General features: G+C 46.7%; 1 protein-coding gene across 1 annotated transcript in view; it reads right to left on the reverse strand.

Annotated features, from left to right (window-relative positions):
* The window catches only part of RSU1 (Ras suppressor protein 1), a 212,290-nt gene extending 196,814 nt beyond the window's left edge, over positions 1-15,476 (reverse strand). Inside the window, exons 1-2 of the mRNA XM_002717423.5 lie at positions 15,253-15,476; positions 14,919-15,030 (exon numbers count right to left, since the gene is read on the reverse strand). Coding sequence (XP_002717469.1) covers positions 14,919-15,027 — 109 coding nt within the window. The 5' untranslated portion in view covers positions 15,028-15,030; positions 15,253-15,476. The remainder of the gene's footprint in view (positions 1-14,918; positions 15,031-15,252) is intronic.
* Positions 15,477-20,484: the final 5,008 nt, after the last annotated feature.

The raw sequence follows: 20,484 nt of genomic DNA on the forward strand, positions 1-20,484 counted from the left end.
GACAGAGTTGAATTCAACAACAATATCAACCAGCTGGATATAACTGACATCTGCAGGCTACTAATTCAAAACAGCAGAACACACATTCTTCCTAAGTTTCCACAGAACATTCGTCAAGACAGATCACATTCTGGGCCATGAAACACATTTTAAATGTAAAAGAATTGAAATAATACAATATATGCTCTCATTTCACAAAGGAATTAAACAAATTAAAAAAACCAAAAAGATAGTTGGAAAATTCCATTATAACAGGAGATTAAACACTCAAGATAAAAATTAAATTTTTTACTTAAATGAAAATAAAAATACTTCTTGTAAGAATTTGTGCATTCCAAGGACATAGCGTTAGAAAGAAATTTACAACACTGAATGCATGTATTACACACAAGAATAAGCTAAAGTCAGTAATCTAGACTTCTACTGTATGAAGACTAGAAAAATGAGAGTCAATTAAACCAACAGTAAAAAAATAAAATAATTACAATTAGGACAGAGGGGCCAGTGTTGTGATGTAGCAGGTAAAGTCACTGCCTGCAGTGCTGGCATCTCTTATGGGTACTGGTTTGAGTCCGGCTGTTCAACTTCGGAACCAGCTCTCTGCCATGGCCTGGAAAAGCAGAAGATGGCTCAGGTGCTTGGGCCCCTGTACCCATGTGGGAGTCCCAGAGGAAACTCCTGGCTTCAGATCAGTCAAGCTCCAGATGTTGTGGCCATTTGGGGAGTGAACCAGCAGATGAAAGATCTAGATCTCTCTCTCTGCCTAATAAATAAAATAAACTTTAAAAAAAAAATGGGGCATAAATCAATGATACTAGGGGCTGGCGCTGTGGCCATGGCTAGAAGCATCCCACATGGGTGCCAGTTCGAGTCCTGGCTGCTCCACTTCCCTTCCAGCTCTCTGCTATGGCAAGTTATTCGATGAATATCAACAACCTGGTCTTAATGTCTATATGGAAAGGCACAAGACCCACAACAGCCAATACAATGCTGAAGAAGAAAATTCAGTCAGAGCATTGGCATTATATTTCCCAACTTCAAACTTGAACAAAGTTATAATAACTTAGACAAGGTGGTACTGGTTAAAGAATGACAAATAGATGAAAACAACAAAAATGGAGAGCCCAGAAATAGGTCCACACAAATAGTCAAAGTAGCAAAGACAATCAGTGAGGAAATAGTTTAGTCTTTTCAACAAATGGCACTGGAACAAATGGACATTCACATTTTCCAAGAAATAAATAAATCTAGACACATACCTTATATTTTTCAAAAAATTAATTCCAAATGATTCACATACTCAATGGTAAACATAAAGCTATAAAACTTCTAGATGTAAAGGGGAACCTGGATTTGGCAATGACTTTTAGATTTAATGTTAATGCCAAAATTCATGAAAGAAAAACATGAAGGGGACCACATTAAAATTTTAAAATGTCCACTGCAAAAGATACCATTAAGAGAATGAAAAGACAAACCAGACGGGAAGAAAATATCTGTGACACACAAATCTGAAAAAGGACTCATATCCAAAATATAAAAAGAACTCTTAAAATTCAATAAGAAAAGAATCTACACAATTAAAAAGTGGGCAAAAGATTTAAACAGATCTCTCATTAAAGAAGATATACACACGTCAAGAAAGCATATGAACAGCAGCACAGTATCATATGTCTCTAGGGAATTTAATTGCAAATTAAAGCAATGAGATAATACCAGATACCTACTGGAATGGTTAAAATCCAAAACACAACACCAAATGCTAGCGAATCATGGAGCTACATGAACCTTCATTCACTCATGGCAGGACAACAAAACAGTACAAATACAAACCACATGGGAACACATTCCGATCAGTTTCTCATAACACTACATGTAGTCTTAGCTAACATTACCCAGCAATCATACCCCTAAATGCTTATCCAAACGTGTCAGTCTTCTGTCCTCAAAAAACTTGCACATAAATGTTTACCCTAGCTTCATTCATAATTGCTCAAACTTGGCAACAGCCAAGATGTCCTTCAAGAGGTGAATGGATACACACACTGTGGTACATCCAGACGATGGCACAGACACAGCGCTAAAAACAAATGAGCTATCAAGATGCAAAAACACACAGAAGAACCTTATTACTGAGTCCAAGAAGCCAGTCTGTACAGCTACACACTGTACAACTACAACCTTCCAACATTCTGCAAAAGGCAAAATGATCAAGACAACGGCAAATGACAAAACCTTAGTGGCTGGATGAGGTCTGGTTAGACAATGAGGGGCGGAGAGTGAACAGGTGGAACACAGGAGTTTGATATGTAGGGCAAACCATTCCCCACAACTGCCAAGATACTGTGATGGTGGACACCTGACACACTGTTCTTGTCACAACCCACAGAGGCACCTCCTCACGTTAACTACAGACTTGTTAACAATACTATATCAATATTGGTTGAGTAATTGTAGCCAATGTGTCGCACCAATACAAGGTATTGATAGTAGTAAAACTTGGGGGGAGAGGCTGTATGAGAACTCTGTACCCTCTGCTCAATTTCTCTACAATCTGACACTGCTGGTAAAAGATAGTTTAAAAAAAAAAAGAGGGAGAATAGAAGTAGCAAATGAATACAGCAATTGTTTTCAGCAATACTAGTGGTGATAAAATTGTATCTGTTAATTGTGTGTAATGTACCAAATAAGTCACTGGGAGATATTCTAATTCTGTCATCACTGGTATCCAGGAGAATCAGGATGCTTGGTGTGGAAGAAATGAGTAGAGAGTGGATAGAAAAGTAGAGAGTATGGATGGAAAAGCCCTGTGCTCTTATTTTTCTGTTGAGACTACAAGTATTGAGTCAGGATAAGGGCAGGATTCACAACCTGTCATGTGCCCATCTCCACCCGAACAGGTATCCATCTAGGACCACAGGTCAGGTAGCTTCAACCAGCTCCAAACCAATCTGCAACAAGGAGCTTCCACCCCTAAGGGTCAAAGGTCCCCCTCCTGCCTGTACCTGGGCACGGAGTAGCCCAATACAATGGAGATATGACCTTCAGGGATGACAGCAGTGAGCAACACTGCCATTTTGAGCATGTCATGTGCAAGAAAAATAACTGCTTGTGTGGAACACTAGGCTGGGGACAGACCCAGGTGCCAAATGGAGGTGCTACGTACCAAGGGGCCCCCGCCATGCCTCCTCACACAATGAAAACCCCTCCTGGAGTCCAGCTCCCCTCACAGAGCCAGTGGGTGGAACATCTTCCCACCATGCTGTCTCCCCTGGGTTCAAGCATAAGCCCCAGTATGGCCTCTTGTCAGTTTCCACCGCCAGGGAGCAAAGAACCTGGGGTTGGCATCAGTATGAACTCATGAGATGCTTTACTTTTAAATATGAGTGTCTTAATCTTAGCTCTGTCTACTAATGAAGCCTAAAATGCATGAACAAAGCAGTAACAATGATACAAAGAGCATTACAATAGTCTGGACTCCAGATTGTGGTCCTGAAATATTTCACACTTAAAACGGGGTAGGGTGTGTGTGGTAGCGGTGGGGGGGGGGGGGGGGTCCCTGGTGAAAAGCGTTGCCTTTAGGTCTGAGGCAGGAATGCAGAGACATATGGAACATCTTGTCGCCCCAGATTGCAAGGAAGCTATTAGAGACGAGGCTCTTGTTCGATGGGCTGAGGAGCCAACAAGAAGTGGTTCCCAAAAATGAACAATCTGAGCTTGGGCAAGGACAAGAATGTGCAGCGATGTTAATGCAGACATCCTATCACCAGTCGCCACATCCAGAACTTCCGATTTACCGGGTCTGGGGTGTGCGGCACAGCTTCCAAGGTGTTTTTACACGCAGCCACGCTGGAGAGCCCCACAGAGACTGCAGTGATCCACTCGTGAGATACTGCTCTGAAAGGGGGCTCAATGAGGGAGCAAGCTTTTTGGAAAGAGGGCAAGGCACCAAGAAAGGCTATCAAAATTGTACAGTTCAGGCAAGAGGCAGACACAGGAGCCAGGAGCAGGCAGACTCTGATTCAGTTTCTCTCCACACTGTGCTCAGAGGGCTCTTGAACGCCACCAACAAGGAAAGCGCCAGGAGACGGGTGGTCAGGTTTGTGAATGGCGATGTGCGTCTCCTGAGTGGCAAGGGCCCTCCTGCTCCCCTTTCCCTGCATCCCGGACACTCCTCTAACTCCTGCTGCAAAAGCCCTGGCAAACAGCTTCCCACTCTCTCACCTACTGGTCACCAGCAAATAACGCTTTCCTCTGAGCAACACCTCCAAGCAAGCAGGCCTTGCTGACATGGGCACCTTGCTCGGCCTGTTGGCACAACCTGTGAAAGCTCATTATACAGAGTGTTAACTCTCCTGTCACATAATTTTCAAATATTTGCCACATTGGGTGACTCTAACCTTCCGTTGTTAAAGAGTATAGAAAGGAATCCTCCATCACCTGGCAATTTCACTGCTTGGCATATAACCAACAGAAATGCATATGTTCACCAAAGGATGCACAGCCCTATGCTCCCAGCAGCACGCTGGTTAACAGCCCTACCTGGAAACCACTCAAATGGCCATCAACATCACGATCACAAAGAAAGTGTGGTAGTTACAGCATGGATCCATCACCAGCCTCACACGGAGAAGACTCACCAATTTAATGTGGAGCAAGAGGATCCTGACCATGTACAAAAACTAACCTACGCGTCCACAGTCAGAACAGTGGTTATCCTTGGGACAGTGACCAGTGAGTGCACGGGCCACTGCAATGATCACTTTTCCTAGTTTGAAAATCTGTCAAATTGCATTGTTTTATATGAATTTGTCTATTTAAAGATTTCCATAGACTTGACTTTGGTTTTTTGTTTTTCTTTTTTAAGTATAAGTAGTGAGGGAAGAATCCTGTTTCAACGGCTCAAACAGCAAGAGCATGACGGAACCGGCATCCCCATTAACTCAGCTGGGGCACAAGCAAAGCTTCTAGAAACCCATCAGCTTGTCCATAAGGCACTCACTGTGCTTCCCTAACTGTTTGTCTCCTCCACAGGGTACATGCATACGCCAATCAGAAACCTTCAGTGAAAGGGCCAAGGCAGGCCAGCGCAAGGTGAGAACACACATCCTCAAGTCTGACTGCCAGGGTTTAGAGACCTGGCTCTACTCGTACCACCTGTGTGACCTTCAGCCAGTTAATTAAGCTCGCAAAAGCTGTTTCCTCAGCTGTGACTTAGATGGTGATGATAATATTTAAATTGTGAGGTTCAAAAGAATTAATTCCCACAGTGAGCTTAGCAGAACGCCCGGTACACAATAAATACACGTGTATGGATTAATACACCCTGACTACATATGGCACGGCGTGTCAATTTTATTGTCTTTTATTTTCATCCTAACAAAAGGTGTGTATCTTACAGAATACAAATCTATGATAAATTAAGTAGGTATTCCTGACAAAGCCTAAAGATTTAAATATTTATGGTTGTGAAAAAGCCAACATTTGCAAAATCACCATTCTTAATTTGAGACTGCAAGTCAGGTTACCATTCCCAGGCCTGCACTATGTTCTGAAAAACTGAGAGGCCAAGACAGCTTCCAATCAACTGCTTGGTCTGATGATGGGTGCCTTTCATTCAGCCAAGTTTAGTCTTAAAATTGTAAACTATTCTGAGTCTAAAAGAATGTTCAGTGGATTTGAGTGTTTTATTCTGTTTTCTGCTGCTAAAACAAAACACCTGAAACCAGGTATGTATTTTTAAAATAAAAGAGGTTGTTTAGGTCACCGTTTTAGAAGCTGAAAGCCCAGGATTTGGTAGCCCACGATCTGCTGGCCCTCCAGGGAGGCACCCTTGGCTGTGCGACAACATGGCAGAGAACAGGAAGGCAACAGCCATTACAGAAGAGCTGAAGTGCGTGGGGTGGACTCAAGTCCCAAGAGCGATGTCCCACTGACCTTGTTACCTCCCACCTGACCCCACCTCTTAAAGGTCCCAGCACCTCTTGGTCCCTGCACTGGGGCCTACACTTTGGGAGACATATGAACCACATCCAAACCCAACATGCAGAGAGATATATGCAATGGACAGGATCTTTATGGGGCACACCTAATTTACAACTGAAGTTACTGGTCAATGTCATTCTATCTGATAAACAAACCAATATTCTCCCAATACAATCTTGTCCAACTACATACTCATGGAGTGCTTTAAGCTAATGCCCTAAGCTTGAAGACAGAAAAAACTGAACATACAGTATACAAAAATTCACATCTGATCATTACATTCGGTTATGATTAAGTCTTGGGGGCTGGCACTGTGGCGTAGCGCAGGTTCGAGTCCCAGCCGCTCCACTTCCAATCCAGTTCTCTGCTATAGCCTGGGAAAACAGTGGAAGATCGCTCAAGTGCTTGGCTTAGCTCCGGCCATTGCGGCCACTTGGGGAGTGAACCAGTGGATGCAAGACATCTCTCCCCTCTCCGCTTCTGCCTCTCTATAACTCTGCTTTTCAGAGAAGTAAATAAAGTTTTTAAAAAATTAAATAAAATAAAGAAAAAAAGATTACCAGTCTTCCAGGAAACCATAAAGAAAAGCAGAGGGTTCTGTCCATACTGATGAAATGGAGGTTAATTTGCTTCTCTGTTTCTTCCACAATTAGAACTCCCCAGCAATCTCATAAACCAAGATTCTTGGAAGCTGCAATGGCCCAAATGACACGTTTTATGTGCTGACAAGTTTTATGTGCCGAGCACAGCATTTCCAAGAAATCAGAAACACAATTCCTTGGGGTAAAGTGGGCCAGGCCCAGTTACCCCTGGAAATCACCACTCCTTAGCACCTGAATACAGCCCTTTAGCCTATTAGCTAGGAACACACCTAGCAGAGGCATCAGGCACACTGAAGTGTGAACTCTGTGGTGCCTGAGTGGTGCTGGGGACTTTATAAGATCTCCAGAGCTTTCCACCTTAAAATGCTAGCCACAGTCACGTGCACCAAGAGGGAAGATGATGAGTGTGAGCACTCATCGCAGTGTAGGCAGCTGGGTATGTGTCACTGAGACTCTTTAATGCCCATGTTGTAGGCTGCACTATGTGCCTCCAAATTCCTATGCTCTAGCCCTAACCCTCGACTCTCTGTAAGGAACTGTATTTGGAGACTGAGCTGTCACAGAGGTGATTAAGTTACAATGAGATCCATAGTGTGGGCCTTATTCTGAGTTGCTGGTGTCTTTAAGAGGAGGAGATTGGAGGGACATGGAGCGAAATCCATGTGAGGACACCGAGATGGCCGTCTGCAAGCCAGGCACAGGCCTCGGGACAAAGCAGCCCCGCTGACACTTGGATCCTGGACTTCCAGCCTCGGGACTGAGAAAGAACAGCGTGCTATGGAAGGCACCCAGTCTGCAGCATTGTTTTGGCAGCTCTGGGAAATCAATAAGGCAGATAATATCATACAATCATTTGACTTTTTATTTTCTAAGTTTTTACTTATTTATGGGAAAGGCTGAAAGAGACACATAGGGAGACAGAGAAAGATCTCTCATCTGCTTTTTTTTTCCCCCACTCCCCAAATGCCCACAAGAAGCCAGTACCTGAATCTGGGTCTCGCACGTGGATGGCAGGGACCCAAGTACCTGAGTCGTTATTGTCAGCTGCCTCCCAAGGTGCACATCAGCAGGAAGCAAGAAGCAGGAGCTAAAGCACGACTCAAACTCAGGCACTCCAGCCATGTCTCCACCACTCTGTCAAGGGCCTGTCCCTAGTTTGCCTTTTCGGCTTTTCCAACGCCTCAAATCCAACAATCGCATTTCACATGATTAAGCCTCTCACGCTGATGAACTCTCTCCAAAGGAGACCCTGCGAATTCCACCCCATGCCATCTTTCAGTGGAAACACACACAGGCAGCTCAGAGCCCCTCCACTCAGAAGCCCTGTACAAGAGGCTTTGGGTCAGACTGACCACAGCACAGGTGAGGCTTCTTTCTCTGTGAGTACACAGCTGAAGTACCATAAAGAGGTGTGATAAATGAGGGAGGAAGCACAGTGGAGGGTGGGGAGATAGAACAGTATCCGGTCTCCCAAGAACTCTTCTAGCAAAACGCACAGGCTCAACACTGACCCCTCCTGGTGGCACTCTTGATCTAAAAGCAGTGCTCTTCAGCCATATTTTTATCTTTTGCCTTAAAAAATAAAAATAAAAAATAAACCAATCTGTGCAAACTTGCCATTCAAAGAAATAAGAGGTCTTTTTTCTTTGATAACAATGGACCTCATATATCTAGATCAGGCTGTATTTCAATCAAGTACACATAAATTTATGAAAATACACAGTGTATGGTTTCAATTGCTATCCACACCAATCCAAGCACTGATCATCACAAGTGGGTGCAATGGCTTCTTTTTTTTTTTTTTTTTTTTTTTTTTTTTTTGACAGGCAGAGTGGACAGTGAGAGAGAGAGAGAAAGGTCTTCCTTTTGCCGTTGGTTCACCCTCCAATGGCCGCCGCGGCTGGCGCACCGCGCTGATCCGATGGCAGGAGCCAGGTACTTATCCTGGTCTCCCATGGGGTGCAGGGCCCAAGTACTTGGGCCATCCTCCACTGCACTCCCGGGCCACAGCAGAGAGCTGGCCTGGAAAGGAGCAACCGGGACAGAACCCGGCGCCCCGACCGGGACTAGAACCCGATGTGCCGGTGCCGCAAGGCGGAAGATTAGCCTAGTGAGCCACGGCGCCGGCCGCAATGGCTTCTTATGCTGAAAAAAATCTCCCTACTTCAAACCCAAACAAATACTGGTTTTTAACAGCAAGTATTAATTTATCACTGGATAGTTTAAAGAGTCAATACAGGGAAAATGCTAAAAAGATTTGGTTTAGATAATGCCCATCAAGAAAAAAAGAAATATACATTCACTAAGTTGCTATTCGACGATACATGGCATTTTAATTATGTCTGTCATTCTCAACAGAGTCATAGCCACAAGCTCATCACAGCTGAAATCCTGTGAACCTCTCTGCTGTTCCCCGCGCCCCGTCCCAGGCTTTGAACTTGGCCCTGGTATTCCTCTTGATCCTGGCACACAGGGCCCATCACCTGGACATTCCAAATCAGGGGAGAATGAGGCAGGGGATGCCTGGGGTGGTGAGACATTGAGACAAGCAGGTAAAACACCACAGAGGAAGTAAGGCTACCAGGGTTTCCAAGAAATAAAAAGACATTATTCTGCATTTTTTACACACAGATAAAAGGTTTTAAAATACTAATAATAGCAAATACTATGACGGTGTGCCACATGGTTATGGTACCCTAGGCACTTTACAGACCCTGTGAGGTGGGTTTTGTTATTACTCTCATTTTATCAATGAGGACCCTAAGACAGAGAGAGGTTAAATGACTTACCCTTGGCTACACAGCTAATAACAAACAATAAAGGCTGCCTGGAAGTAAAATATCAAATGTTAAAAAAATAGTAAAATATCCGGGCTGGTACCAGTTCTAGTCCCGGCTGCTCCTCTTCCGATCCAGCACTCTGCTATGGCCTGGGACAGCAGCAGAATATGGCCCAAGTGCCTGGGCCCTTGAGCTCACATACGAGGCCCGAAGAAGGCTCCCGGCTCCTGGCCTCTGACCCTTGGCCCCTCACTTCTGATCAGCACAGCTCTGGCCATTGCAGCCATTTGGGGAGTGAACCAACGGATGGAAGACCTTTCTCTCTGTCTCTCCCTCTCACCGTCTGTAACTCTACCTCTCAAATGAATAAATAAAATCTTTAAAAAAAATTTTAAAAATAGTAAAATGTGTCATTAGTATTCAGCCACACCAAAGGGCTTACAATTTGTCATGATTTCCCATTTTAATGAAATATTTTCCGTTTTTACTGTCCTGAAATCAGAAACCAAACATGTGACAGTTTGAATGCATCCATGATGGTTATAAACTATTTTTCCCCATAAAGTTCAATAAAAATCTGTAGCAAAGGGACAAGAATACTCTTTCTCCTGTGCTATGCCTTCTACCGTAGCACCTCAATTTCCTGACAAAAGCAGCTTTCTTCTTTCAAGAAACTGCCCAAGGCCGGCACCGCGGCTCAATAGGCTAACCCTCCACCTGTGGCGCTGGCACACCTGGTTCTAGTCCCGTTCGGGTCGCCGGATTCTGTCCTGATCACTCCTCTTCCTGTCCAGCTCTCTGCTGTGGCCCGGCAGTGCAGTGGAGGATGGCCCAAGTGCTTGGGCCCTGCACCCCATGGGAGACCAAGAGAAGCACCTGGCTTCTGCCTTCGGATCAGCGCGGTGCGCCGGCCGCAGCTCGCTGGCTGTGGCGGCCACTGGAGGGTGAACCAACGGCATAAAGAAGACCTTTCTCTCTGTCTCTCTCTCTCTCTCTCTCTCTCACTGTCCACTCTGCCTGTCAAAAAAAAAAAAAAAAAAAAACTGCCGGAGCACTACCCCAAGTACCGTGGACATGGCCACTACCCTCAGCCCGGGTAGACAGGCTGGTGGGTAACAACCAAGCCCGCTGGGGACCTCCTGGAGGCGGGGACACAGAGCAGAGTCATGAGGAGGGGGAGTCGTTCATTCTTCCAACAAACATCAAATGGCAGTGGAGCGGAGGGAGCTGCTGGAGAGGAGGGAACAGGGCTGCCCAGGCCCAAGTACTACAAGTTTAGAAACTTAAAGGGGGCACAGACACACACAGCTTGAGGAGTGAGGACTTCAAGCTTTCCATACAGACTACAGTGAAAATCACAAGTTCTTCCCAGCTCGCATCTCCCCCCCCGAGGACAGCTTCCACAGATAATACAGCTCCCAAAAGGGACAGCCACTTTAAGTTTAACAGGGCTCTTGCAATAGCACCTGCCTGCAGCTAACTCAGCTGGTTATCTGGCATGGTCCTCTACAAAGCCCACCCTCTATCCCCAAGCAGGTTACTTTCTTTTTAAAGACTTATCTGAAAAATATTTTAGTCTACTTGTAAAAAAATAAAATAAAAAAATAAAAAAAAAACTGATAAAGGCTTGACCACCCAGAGGACAATCAACTCGCAAAGACTTAAATAAAAGGAATGCCAGAAAGTGCCCCTGGCCCCTGCGAGGCTGCTCTGCCTCTGTGGGAGCTGATCACAGGACCTCTTGAAGGCAGCTTCATCACTCAGGTGAAGACACTGCTGCTTGGGGAGTTTGTGCAGTGAAGTTTCTCATAAGAGAGCAAAATTGGCACCATTACTCTTGGAGACTTTCAGGAGAACGTGTTTGCACATTGCATGCTGTGCAGAAAAAAAAAAGATTGAAAAGAAAGAAGATTAACACAAATTTCAAAGGAATAGCTACCTAAATCAATTAGAACCCCCCGAGCAAAAGTGTCAAACACTCCACCTTCTAATAAGCCACACAGAAAAGGGCAACATATGACATAAATGCCTCATCCAGCCTAATTAACCAAGTTAAAGTCTTGGTCCCGGCAAATTAACTATGTTGCCAGTGGTTCCAGCTGAGGCTTACAGCCCTCTGTCTGGTCATATTAACAGTTAACATTTAATGCATGCTACTGTAACCCTAATGCAGTGACTACTTAGCTTCCACTTGACTATAAGGACAGTGGAGCTCAGAGAGGTTAAGTTCGGTCTCTAGGGCTACAGAGCAGTCGGCAGCAGAATATGAACCCTCTTTAGTCAGCACTGTACTTGGCTACCTGACATGGCAGTATCTGAGCACATCTAGAACCCGCTGGGCTGGCGCAAAACTGCAGGACCTGCCTGGTGTCTGTCCTGAGCACATCTAGAACCCACTGGGCTGGCGCAAAACTGCAGGACCTGCCTGGTGTCTGTCCCCAGCCTAAGGAGGTGAAAGCTTTTAGTACCGTGACTCCTCTAACCAGCTTTAAGAAGGAATGCACTGACTCTGAGGTTTCTAAGACTCAACTCTCACAAGCAGAAAGTTGGGCGTGCTTGGGAGAGACACAGAACCTCCATTCTTATCTTCAAAACTTGCTCATCTTTTGAGATATTAAAGTCAGGATAATGTCAGGAAAGCATGAGATGCAAGAAATAGCCATTCTCTGTATAGGCGTTAATCATTCCCTGTATTTAATATTTAAACATCACCATTACAGTTAAAATTATATAAGGAAAATGGGAATTCTTATGTTAGTGTTAATATAACCATGTCCGATAATTTAACAGGCGTATACACTAGGCACTGTTCACACTACTGACAAGCCCAGTCGAGGAGTGAGATTCTGAGAAGCATCCCAGAACCCTCCAGGCCTCAGGGATCGAGCAGAGAGCAGCCTCTCTGTGGGTCAAGGCTCCGGAAGCCAGAGGAAGAGGAATCTTCAAATTCACTTCCACTCAACTTCCCAACAAGTATTAGTGGGTCTTAAAAAAGTCCAAGAAAAAATGCATATTATTATGAAAAAACTATGCACAAATCTCGTGTTTAGGCACCAAAATAAATTGATCTTTTCACTTCACTTTTCCATGAATTTCTTCAAATACCCTCACACCACTGCTCTTCCTGAGCTGCTGCTTTGGGGAAACTGCAGGATGACGTTGCGTTTTCCCACCCAACGTGACCTGGAAGCGCATTGGTCAGGAAGCAGGTGGCTATCTTCTCTTCTCTAACAAAAGCCAAGGCTTCAAAGAGATACCGGTGATGAACCGAAATAGCTGAGCCAAAGAGCTAAGCCGCGCTCCCCACTTAGAAAGATCCCATCAAGCCCCCCTTCAAAAGCCAGTGAATGCAAGGCTGCTCTCCTGAATGCACCTAGCTCTTCAACCTGAGAGAAAAAGTGTGCTGTGGGGCAGAAAGCCACGGGCGAGAGGGGGCAGCTGGGCCCGGCAGCCTGCTCGCCACTCACTCTCCTTTCTCTGCAGCGGCAGGGGCCCCAGTAATGATCCTGATCGGACAGCAGAGCCGGGCAGGGGCAGTTCCAGACACATCCAGATGCTCCCCTGCATCAGGGCCAGACAGGTCTGCCCAGTGGCTGCCACCAAGAAGCCACCCATCCTGCAAGAGACCAGCAGCCCAGGGGCTGAGCCTGTAAGCAAGACAAAGCCAAACCATAAGGAGGACTCTTCTACAGCAGTGCCTCCCCTTTCCTTTTGCCAACACGTGATCAACAGCATCCACGCCGGGCACAGACCATGGACCCACACTCTACTCTGCTCTCTCTGTGCAACAAACTCGTCATCTTTTTCTAAAGATTTTTTTTTTTAAAAGATAGACTAACAGAGAGAGAGCTGGGAGCCCGGAACTCCATCGGGGTCTCCCACATGGTGGCAGGGCCCAAGCACTTGGGCCATCCTCCAACTGCTTTTCCAGGCACACCAGCAAGGAGCTGGATTGGAAGCAAAGAGCTGGGACTCCAATTGCTGCTCCTAGGAGATGCTGGTGTTCTAAGCGGTGGCTTAACCCACTGCACCACCACGCCAGCCTCTAGTCCTCATTGTTATCCTTCTTGGACATCTCGTTTTTCTTCACTGTCCCACCTTGGCCTGAATTCCATAAACTTGCAGGCCCAATCCATCACTCTTTCCATCACCCATCTAACAGGCACTGATAAAGCATGTAAACATGAAGACTGCAGTTTTAGGCCCCCCTCTCATGGGGGCTCATGGGGGAAAGAGACTTCTAGATGAAAAACAAAACGACAATCCAAGGTATGTAACAGGAGCCATGAAGCCAGACAGCCCAGCTGCGCAGAGGAAGTGCCAGCAAACAGCAGGTGGACAAGACTAATCGTAGGCCGTGAGGGCCGAGCTGACCCCATACAGGGAGGTAGAGGGATTTCAGGTGAAGGAGAGCAGGGAGCAGGAAGCAGTACCAGCAGAGATACAAGGATCTGAACAAGCACGCTGTGGTTCGGGAAGGGCGGGATGTTCAGAAGGTTTGGGACGCCAAACCCACAGAAAGCTTGCGGTCGGATACAGAAAGGCCTCGTCCGCCAGGCAGAGGAGCCTGCGGCATTATCGCGGGTAAAGGACCACCAGTAGAAGGGTTTCAAGAAGTGCTCGGGCAAAGTCCCACTGGGCTTGATGAAGTGTGTTATCTCACCCACGCAGCTTCCCATGAGTGCCAGGATCTAGAAATCATAAATGTTTGTATATACATCTAGAGTCCTGGTTTCTTTTATTTAAAACAGAGAGAGATCTGACAACACCGGGCCAACGTCCCATCTTGGGAGATGGTGACAATGGTCTCGACCCATGTGGCAGGTGCAGCAGCTGCCCTCTTCAGATACATAGACAATTTTACGGAGTTCATGACCACCTCTGCTGCAGGCGTCTGAGCGTGCAATCGCAGGCTGTAAGGGATTTTAAGGGAGAGGACAACACAGTCTTACTAATGTTAAAGGAAAATAACCCGGGAAGAAAAAATCCAGTGATGTGACTGCTCAGTGATACTAGCAGCAGGGTGGCTAGGTAGGCCGGCATCAGAGCAGCACAAGGAGTGAGCGCGGCCGGAGCTAACTGAGGAGAATAAAAACCCAGGAAAAGGTAGCTAGGTCAGAAAATATCCAAAATCCTCCAGGCACAGGAGTTCTTAATCATCACGTAACTTTTTTGTGTGCCATTTGCTTATGGACAAAGACTATATTAAAAGAAAGGAAGAGTATTTCAAAAACGATTTCCAATTAAAAAATAAAATGGCTATTAAAAGGAAGCTGGGTGGACAATCCAACCAAACGCAGTAAATCAGCACAGACAAACGAGGAGGTACTGAAGCGCCTGTATCTGTGGTGCTCACAGATACAGCTCACGCTCGCTTCCCAGCTGCAACAGAAGGAATTCTGAAACTTTCTCAGCCAAGCTCCCGACTAGGGATGCTTCCCGCAGGGGGGCGATCTACACCGGGGTCGTCACTCACACAGCACCACCAGCAGTCACCTGGCAAACTCAGGCACCAGCTCACCCAAGGGGAAGGCCCTGGCCGAGAACTTACACAAGCCGTTGACATCCAGCATGTTGGAGATGCCCCGGTCACTCATGTCCACTTCCGTCTGGTTCTTCTCCCGGCTCTCCTCCACCAACTTTTTCAGGGACTTGGACATGGTCTGTACCAAACAACAACAAAGCACGTGGGCGATGGCAGGAAGGTACGGGGAAGAAAACAAGCCCTGGGCTGCCCCTCTCCGCTTTTCCCCCGGCTGGACAGCGCGGTCCGGGGCAGGGCAGGGACGCGGAGCAGGGCGGGACAGGCGGGAAGGAAGTGTCCAGTATCACAGCGGCCTCTCAGAGACGCGGACCCGAGTGCAATGCCACGCACACACACTCACCGCGGAGGACAGAACCCCAGAGCGCGGGCGTAGAACGACAGGCTTCCTCAGGACGCGCCCCAGCAGCGAGAGCCGCACTCCGTCCGCGCCGAACTGGCACCAGAACAAGGAACACGCCCTGTCCCGGCGCTCGGCGCAGGCGTATTCCGCGCTCTCTCTGCTCCACGCCCCACCCACGCCAGACCCTTCCCAAATTAGGAGAACAGTTTACTAGACGTGGCTCCAGGGTGAGGCTCCGCCCGTAGAAGAATGTGGACCCTAAGGCTGGCCAATCATGTTCGTGATTCGGCCTCTAGACCCCGCCCCAAGTGAGGTTAGTCCAACCTCTTGAAGTAACTCCCAGGTTTGAGATGCTGATTGGGTTGCCCAAGGCGCGTGCGCAATAGTATTTGCGCATGCTCAGTTAACTATTCGAAGCGCAAAGTGCTGTGGTCGGAAGTGGGTGAGTTCGGAGAGCGAGTTTTTTGAAAGAGGCTAGTACTTAAGCTTGGGTCCTCTGGGAACTAGAAGTAAATTAACTTCAGTGCCCTTCATTTGTAATTATGGATGTGCTCTCGAGAAGTTGCTTCCCTGAGTTTCTCTTCCACAATTGTGGCTTTAACGAACCTTGCCGGGTCATGCAGCCTCCCGCTGTACTTTAAGCAACACAGGAACTGATTTCGGTAATGTGTATCCCCACTGCGTTTTTGTTTTAAATCTTAGAGATTTCTACGGCTGGCTCTGATACCCTTATACTTTAGGTCTTGAATAGCTTAGGCTACAGGTAAAATCCAACCTTTTAAAAAATTACAATTCCTTTGAAAGAAAAATTATGGCATCCAGAATCTCCCACTTTGTCTTTAGAAAAGCCACCTAATTTTGAATTCTGAAAAAAACTGCCGGCTTTTGCCTCTATTCTCTCATCCATTCCCGGTAGTATCATATCCTTAAAGACAATTTCATACTATGGAATAAAGACTGACTTCAGACATTTTTCTCCCACCTAAATAACAAGTAGGTAGGTAGATGAATAGTATTTGATATGCACAGGTGCCCACATAAATGCATTATGTAGTTTGGCTTGTAATAATTATAAAAGCTTAAAGAGATGTGGGGCAGGAACCTGCATTCTGGCACAGTGAGCTGAGCAGCTGCCTGTCTCATATCCCAGTGCTGGTTTCCAGTCTGGCTTCTCTGCATGAGTCCTGGTGATCCAGCTCCCCTCCCATGCCCCTGGGAAGACAGCAAGGGTGGTTCACCTGCTTGGGCCCCTGCCACTCATGAGGGAGACCAGATAGAGCTCTGGGCTTCTGGCTTCAGCCTGGCCATTGAGGCCATTTGTGGGGGGTGAATCTGTGGGTAGAGGATCTTTTTTTCTTTCTCCAGGATTAGGCCCTCCCACTTGTTTCTCTTCAGTACCAACTGCCTTTGTTTCATGAATGCTCTGTCCCCTCTAATACTTGTAACTCTGCGAATAAGTTTTTAAACCTCTCTGTTTGCTAAATTCATTTCTTCAAAGGTCCTTTATGCATGTTTATCTAGTTCTTCCCCATTAATGCTGCTATTATTCTTCCTCTAACCAGTGATTACATTTTCAAGATTTATTTATTTGAAAGGCAGACTGATAGAACCAAGTGAGAGAGAGAGAAATATCTCCCGTCCACTGCATTATTCCCCAAATGGTCACAACAGCCAGGCTCGGGCCAGGCCAAAATCAGGAGCCAGGAACTCCACCCAGGTCTCCCTTGTGGGTAGCAGGGGTCCAAGTACTTGGGCCATCCTCTGCTGCTTTCCCAGGCACATTACCGGGGAGCTGGATTGGAATTGGAGCAGTTGGGCTCGAACCGGATCTCAGAGACAGGATGGCAGCGTCACAGCGGCGGCTTAACCGCTGTGCCACAGTGCCAACCCAGAGAGCGCAGCTTCATGCCTGAAGGACATCACTGGGCTTCCTTCCCTGGAGAAGGGTGGATTGTGAGTGCCGACTCAGTTCCATCACTTCTGTGCCACTTCCTCACTCTGGACCTGTCGGCCCCATATCCGGAAAACGTCTGGAACAGCAGTTCCCAACCCTGATGCATTGCTCTCTGGAAGTTATTTGAGGCTGCATGTTCTTCCTTTCTGTTGCATCTTTATGCATTCTTCTCTTCGCTCCCCACTTTCTATGTTTGTTTTTACTCCTGGTAGAGATAGGAAAAATTAAGCTGTTTGTGCTCTTCTCACACACTCAACACTCCTCAGTGCTGCATTGTGAGTTTCCCCCACTCACCAAGCAGTTCCCTAGCAGCCCCCAGCTGGGTGTCCTACAACTTAGTAGAACTAGAGTCACACTCTACAGTCCCTTGAAACTTCTCGCTTCACACACCCAGAATAATAGCTGTCGTCTGTCTCTATTCTAACCAACTAACCGTAAAAATGGGGTTCTCACAGTCCCTGCCTAGGCTCCCATTGTTTTGCTAAGATGGCTCCTCATACTCAGGGAAACACATTGGCTGCTTTGTTCTAATAAAGGCTACGATAAAGCATTCAGATGAAGAGGTGCATACAGTGAGTTCTGGAAGTGTCCCAATCCCAGGTGCTTCTCTCCCCATGGACTTGGGGCATGGCACCCACATGGACATGGTCACCAGCTGCAAGCTCCCCTGACCCCATAGTTCAGTGACTTTCATGGAGTCTTCATCTCACAGGCACGATTCACTGTCAACTCAATCTCAACCCCTCTGCCCTCCCCTTTGAGTGGGAGATAGGATTGAAATGGGAGATAGGACTTCTAACTATGGCCTGGTCTTTCTGGTGACCAGTGCACATCCGGGAGCCCACCCCAAGCTATCTTGTTGAATACAAGACACTCCTTTTCTTTTTAAAAAGATTTATTTATTTATTTGAAAGGCAGAGTTACAGAGAGGCAGAGGCAGAGAGCAAGAGGTCTTCCATCTGCTGGTTTACTCCCCAGATGGCCGCAAAGGCCAGAGCTGGGCCAATCCGAAGCCAGGAGCCAGGAGCTTCTTCCAGGTCTCCCACGCAGGTGCAGGGGCCCAAGGACTTGAGCCATCTTCTACTGCTTTTCCAGTCCAGAGCAGAGAGCTGGATGGGAAGTGGAGCAGCCGGGACTTGAACCGGTGCTCTTATGGGATGCAGACACTGCAGGCAGAGGCTTTACACCACAGTGCTGGCCCCACAAGACACGCCTGTCACCCAAAATTCTAAATGATTAGGAGTTCCATCTCAGGAGTTAGGGTCAACTCACCAAATATTAGAACACAAGACATACCTAGTGTCCCTATCACTTATGAACTCAAGAGCTCAATTCATGTTCCTGTGCCAGGAACAGACCAAATATGTGCTTCTTCCAGCACAGTGTCACAACGCCTGTAACCCTCCTGGTGTCCTCTTTGCCCTTACCAACGTAACTCTTAATGAAATGTTTAAATTCCAAATCTGTGTAGTTGGAAACAGGGCCAGCTTCCTGGGCATGTGCCTTGTCACACAGAGCCCCATGTCCGATCAGTCCCTACTGTCGCCCCCTTGAAATGTTAGGTCATTTTTTAACAAGGGGTTCCGCAAGTCGTGTAGCTGGTCCCGCACAGAAAAGTCAACATCGCTAAGAGGCTGAATCTCCTCCCTGGCATCACCGCCGAGAGCTTTATGCTTATGTAGAGTCTGCGCTTCAGGAATGCACTCCCCCAGAAACCTGGGCCCCCAGAGGAAGCCAATCCAAAATTGAGAATGAAAATTCCTGCTCCAAAAAAGGCGCACTAGACCTGTGACGCTCGTATGATGATGTGAATCAGTTTAAAATGGATTTTAGTTTCTAAGCCATGCAATCAACTTTCATTTGAGGTGATTATTAAAGCATGACCTTTTCACCAAACATATTAATTTTCTGATCATTTTCTTCCAATAACTTCCCACATTAAATTGAAGGTGATGGGGTCCCAGTAAGTAACATTTCTCACCACTACCATTGTTTTCCATGTTATATAGTCTAAGTTTTCAGTAAACTAGCAGCAATTACATTAGTCTAAGCTCATATAATGTTTAAGCGATTCTGATAGATCTATGAAAATAGTTCGACTCTATATCTAATTGGGTCACACCTAGGCCTTCAGGCCAGATAGCAGGGGCACTTTCTCCTACTGTTATTGAGGTTAGCATCTAACTGCTGCTTTCTCATTTTTCCCATCTGTAGAATGGGAGCGATGGTTCTTAGTACTGTATTTCTGTGAAGACTGTATAAGAATGATGCCTGGCTCACAGCAATGCTCTACGGTTTGCAGATCTGATTTTTTTCTTAATAAAGTTACTGATGTTAACGTGTCCCCAGGTGAGGGTGTGGTGGGTTTTTGATAAATTCCTCCCATTAAATGGAGTTGAAGTGTAAGAGGCAATGACTGCAAATAGAGCCCTACATCCTGTGCATCCCCCAGCCCTGCACCCCCTGGGCCCTGTCCATTCCCTGGGGCGTTCTCACAGGCATGCTGGAAGTGTCAGCAGCTCCCACCAGGCCCCAGGAGAGCCCGCAGTGACCTTGCTGATCTTCCCTGCTACATGGAGGCCAGAGGAGGGCAACGCTGACTGGGAAATGGCTGCACTTACCCTGGGAGACGAAAAGACACAAGTTCTTCCTGCGAAGTGTCAGTTGTCAGGGAGCAACAGCAGGGAGAGGAGAGAATCAAGCAGGGGTGAGGTCTCGCTCCTGCAACCCGAGTTCCCAGTCCTTGAGGAGGTAGGGGTGTGTCCTGCCCAGGAGAACTGAATTAGAAAGACCACCACATAGTGCTGAAACACTTCCGGTGTGCCAGCATTGACCTTTTACTTGCTGGAGAAAGGATACCGTGTCGGCATTTGGCTCTGCTGCCCTGACCCTTCTCGCACGAGCTACCTAAAGTTCCCATTCTCGCCTGAAGCGGGTATGTTTAAAATATGACCTTGAAGCTTTTCAGGTCAGTGTATGGTCATCATAGACACTAGACATCTCCTTTCTTTTTCATTTGTGCTTTTCTGGGTTCTCACCCCCCACCCATTAATTTTACATCACAGCATTTGGGATTCCACTTAGGGTCTGAGAGCAGCATTTTTGTGTGCCTCCATATTCAAGTAACCAAATGCCTATGAATTAGTTGAATGCTAACCTGTCCAATGGTCAGATTGCTAACAAAGATGACATAATCATGGTGACATAATTTGAGAGCAAGAGAATTATCACCTGGTTACTCAGTCTGGGAAGGTGGCGCCATGTGAGTTTCACCAGAT

The sequence above is a fragment of the Oryctolagus cuniculus genome, chromosome 13 (genome assembly GCF_964237555.1).
Source record: "Oryctolagus cuniculus chromosome 13, mOryCun1.1, whole genome shotgun sequence".
Lineage (NCBI taxonomy): Eukaryota > Metazoa > Chordata > Mammalia > Lagomorpha > Leporidae > Oryctolagus > Oryctolagus cuniculus.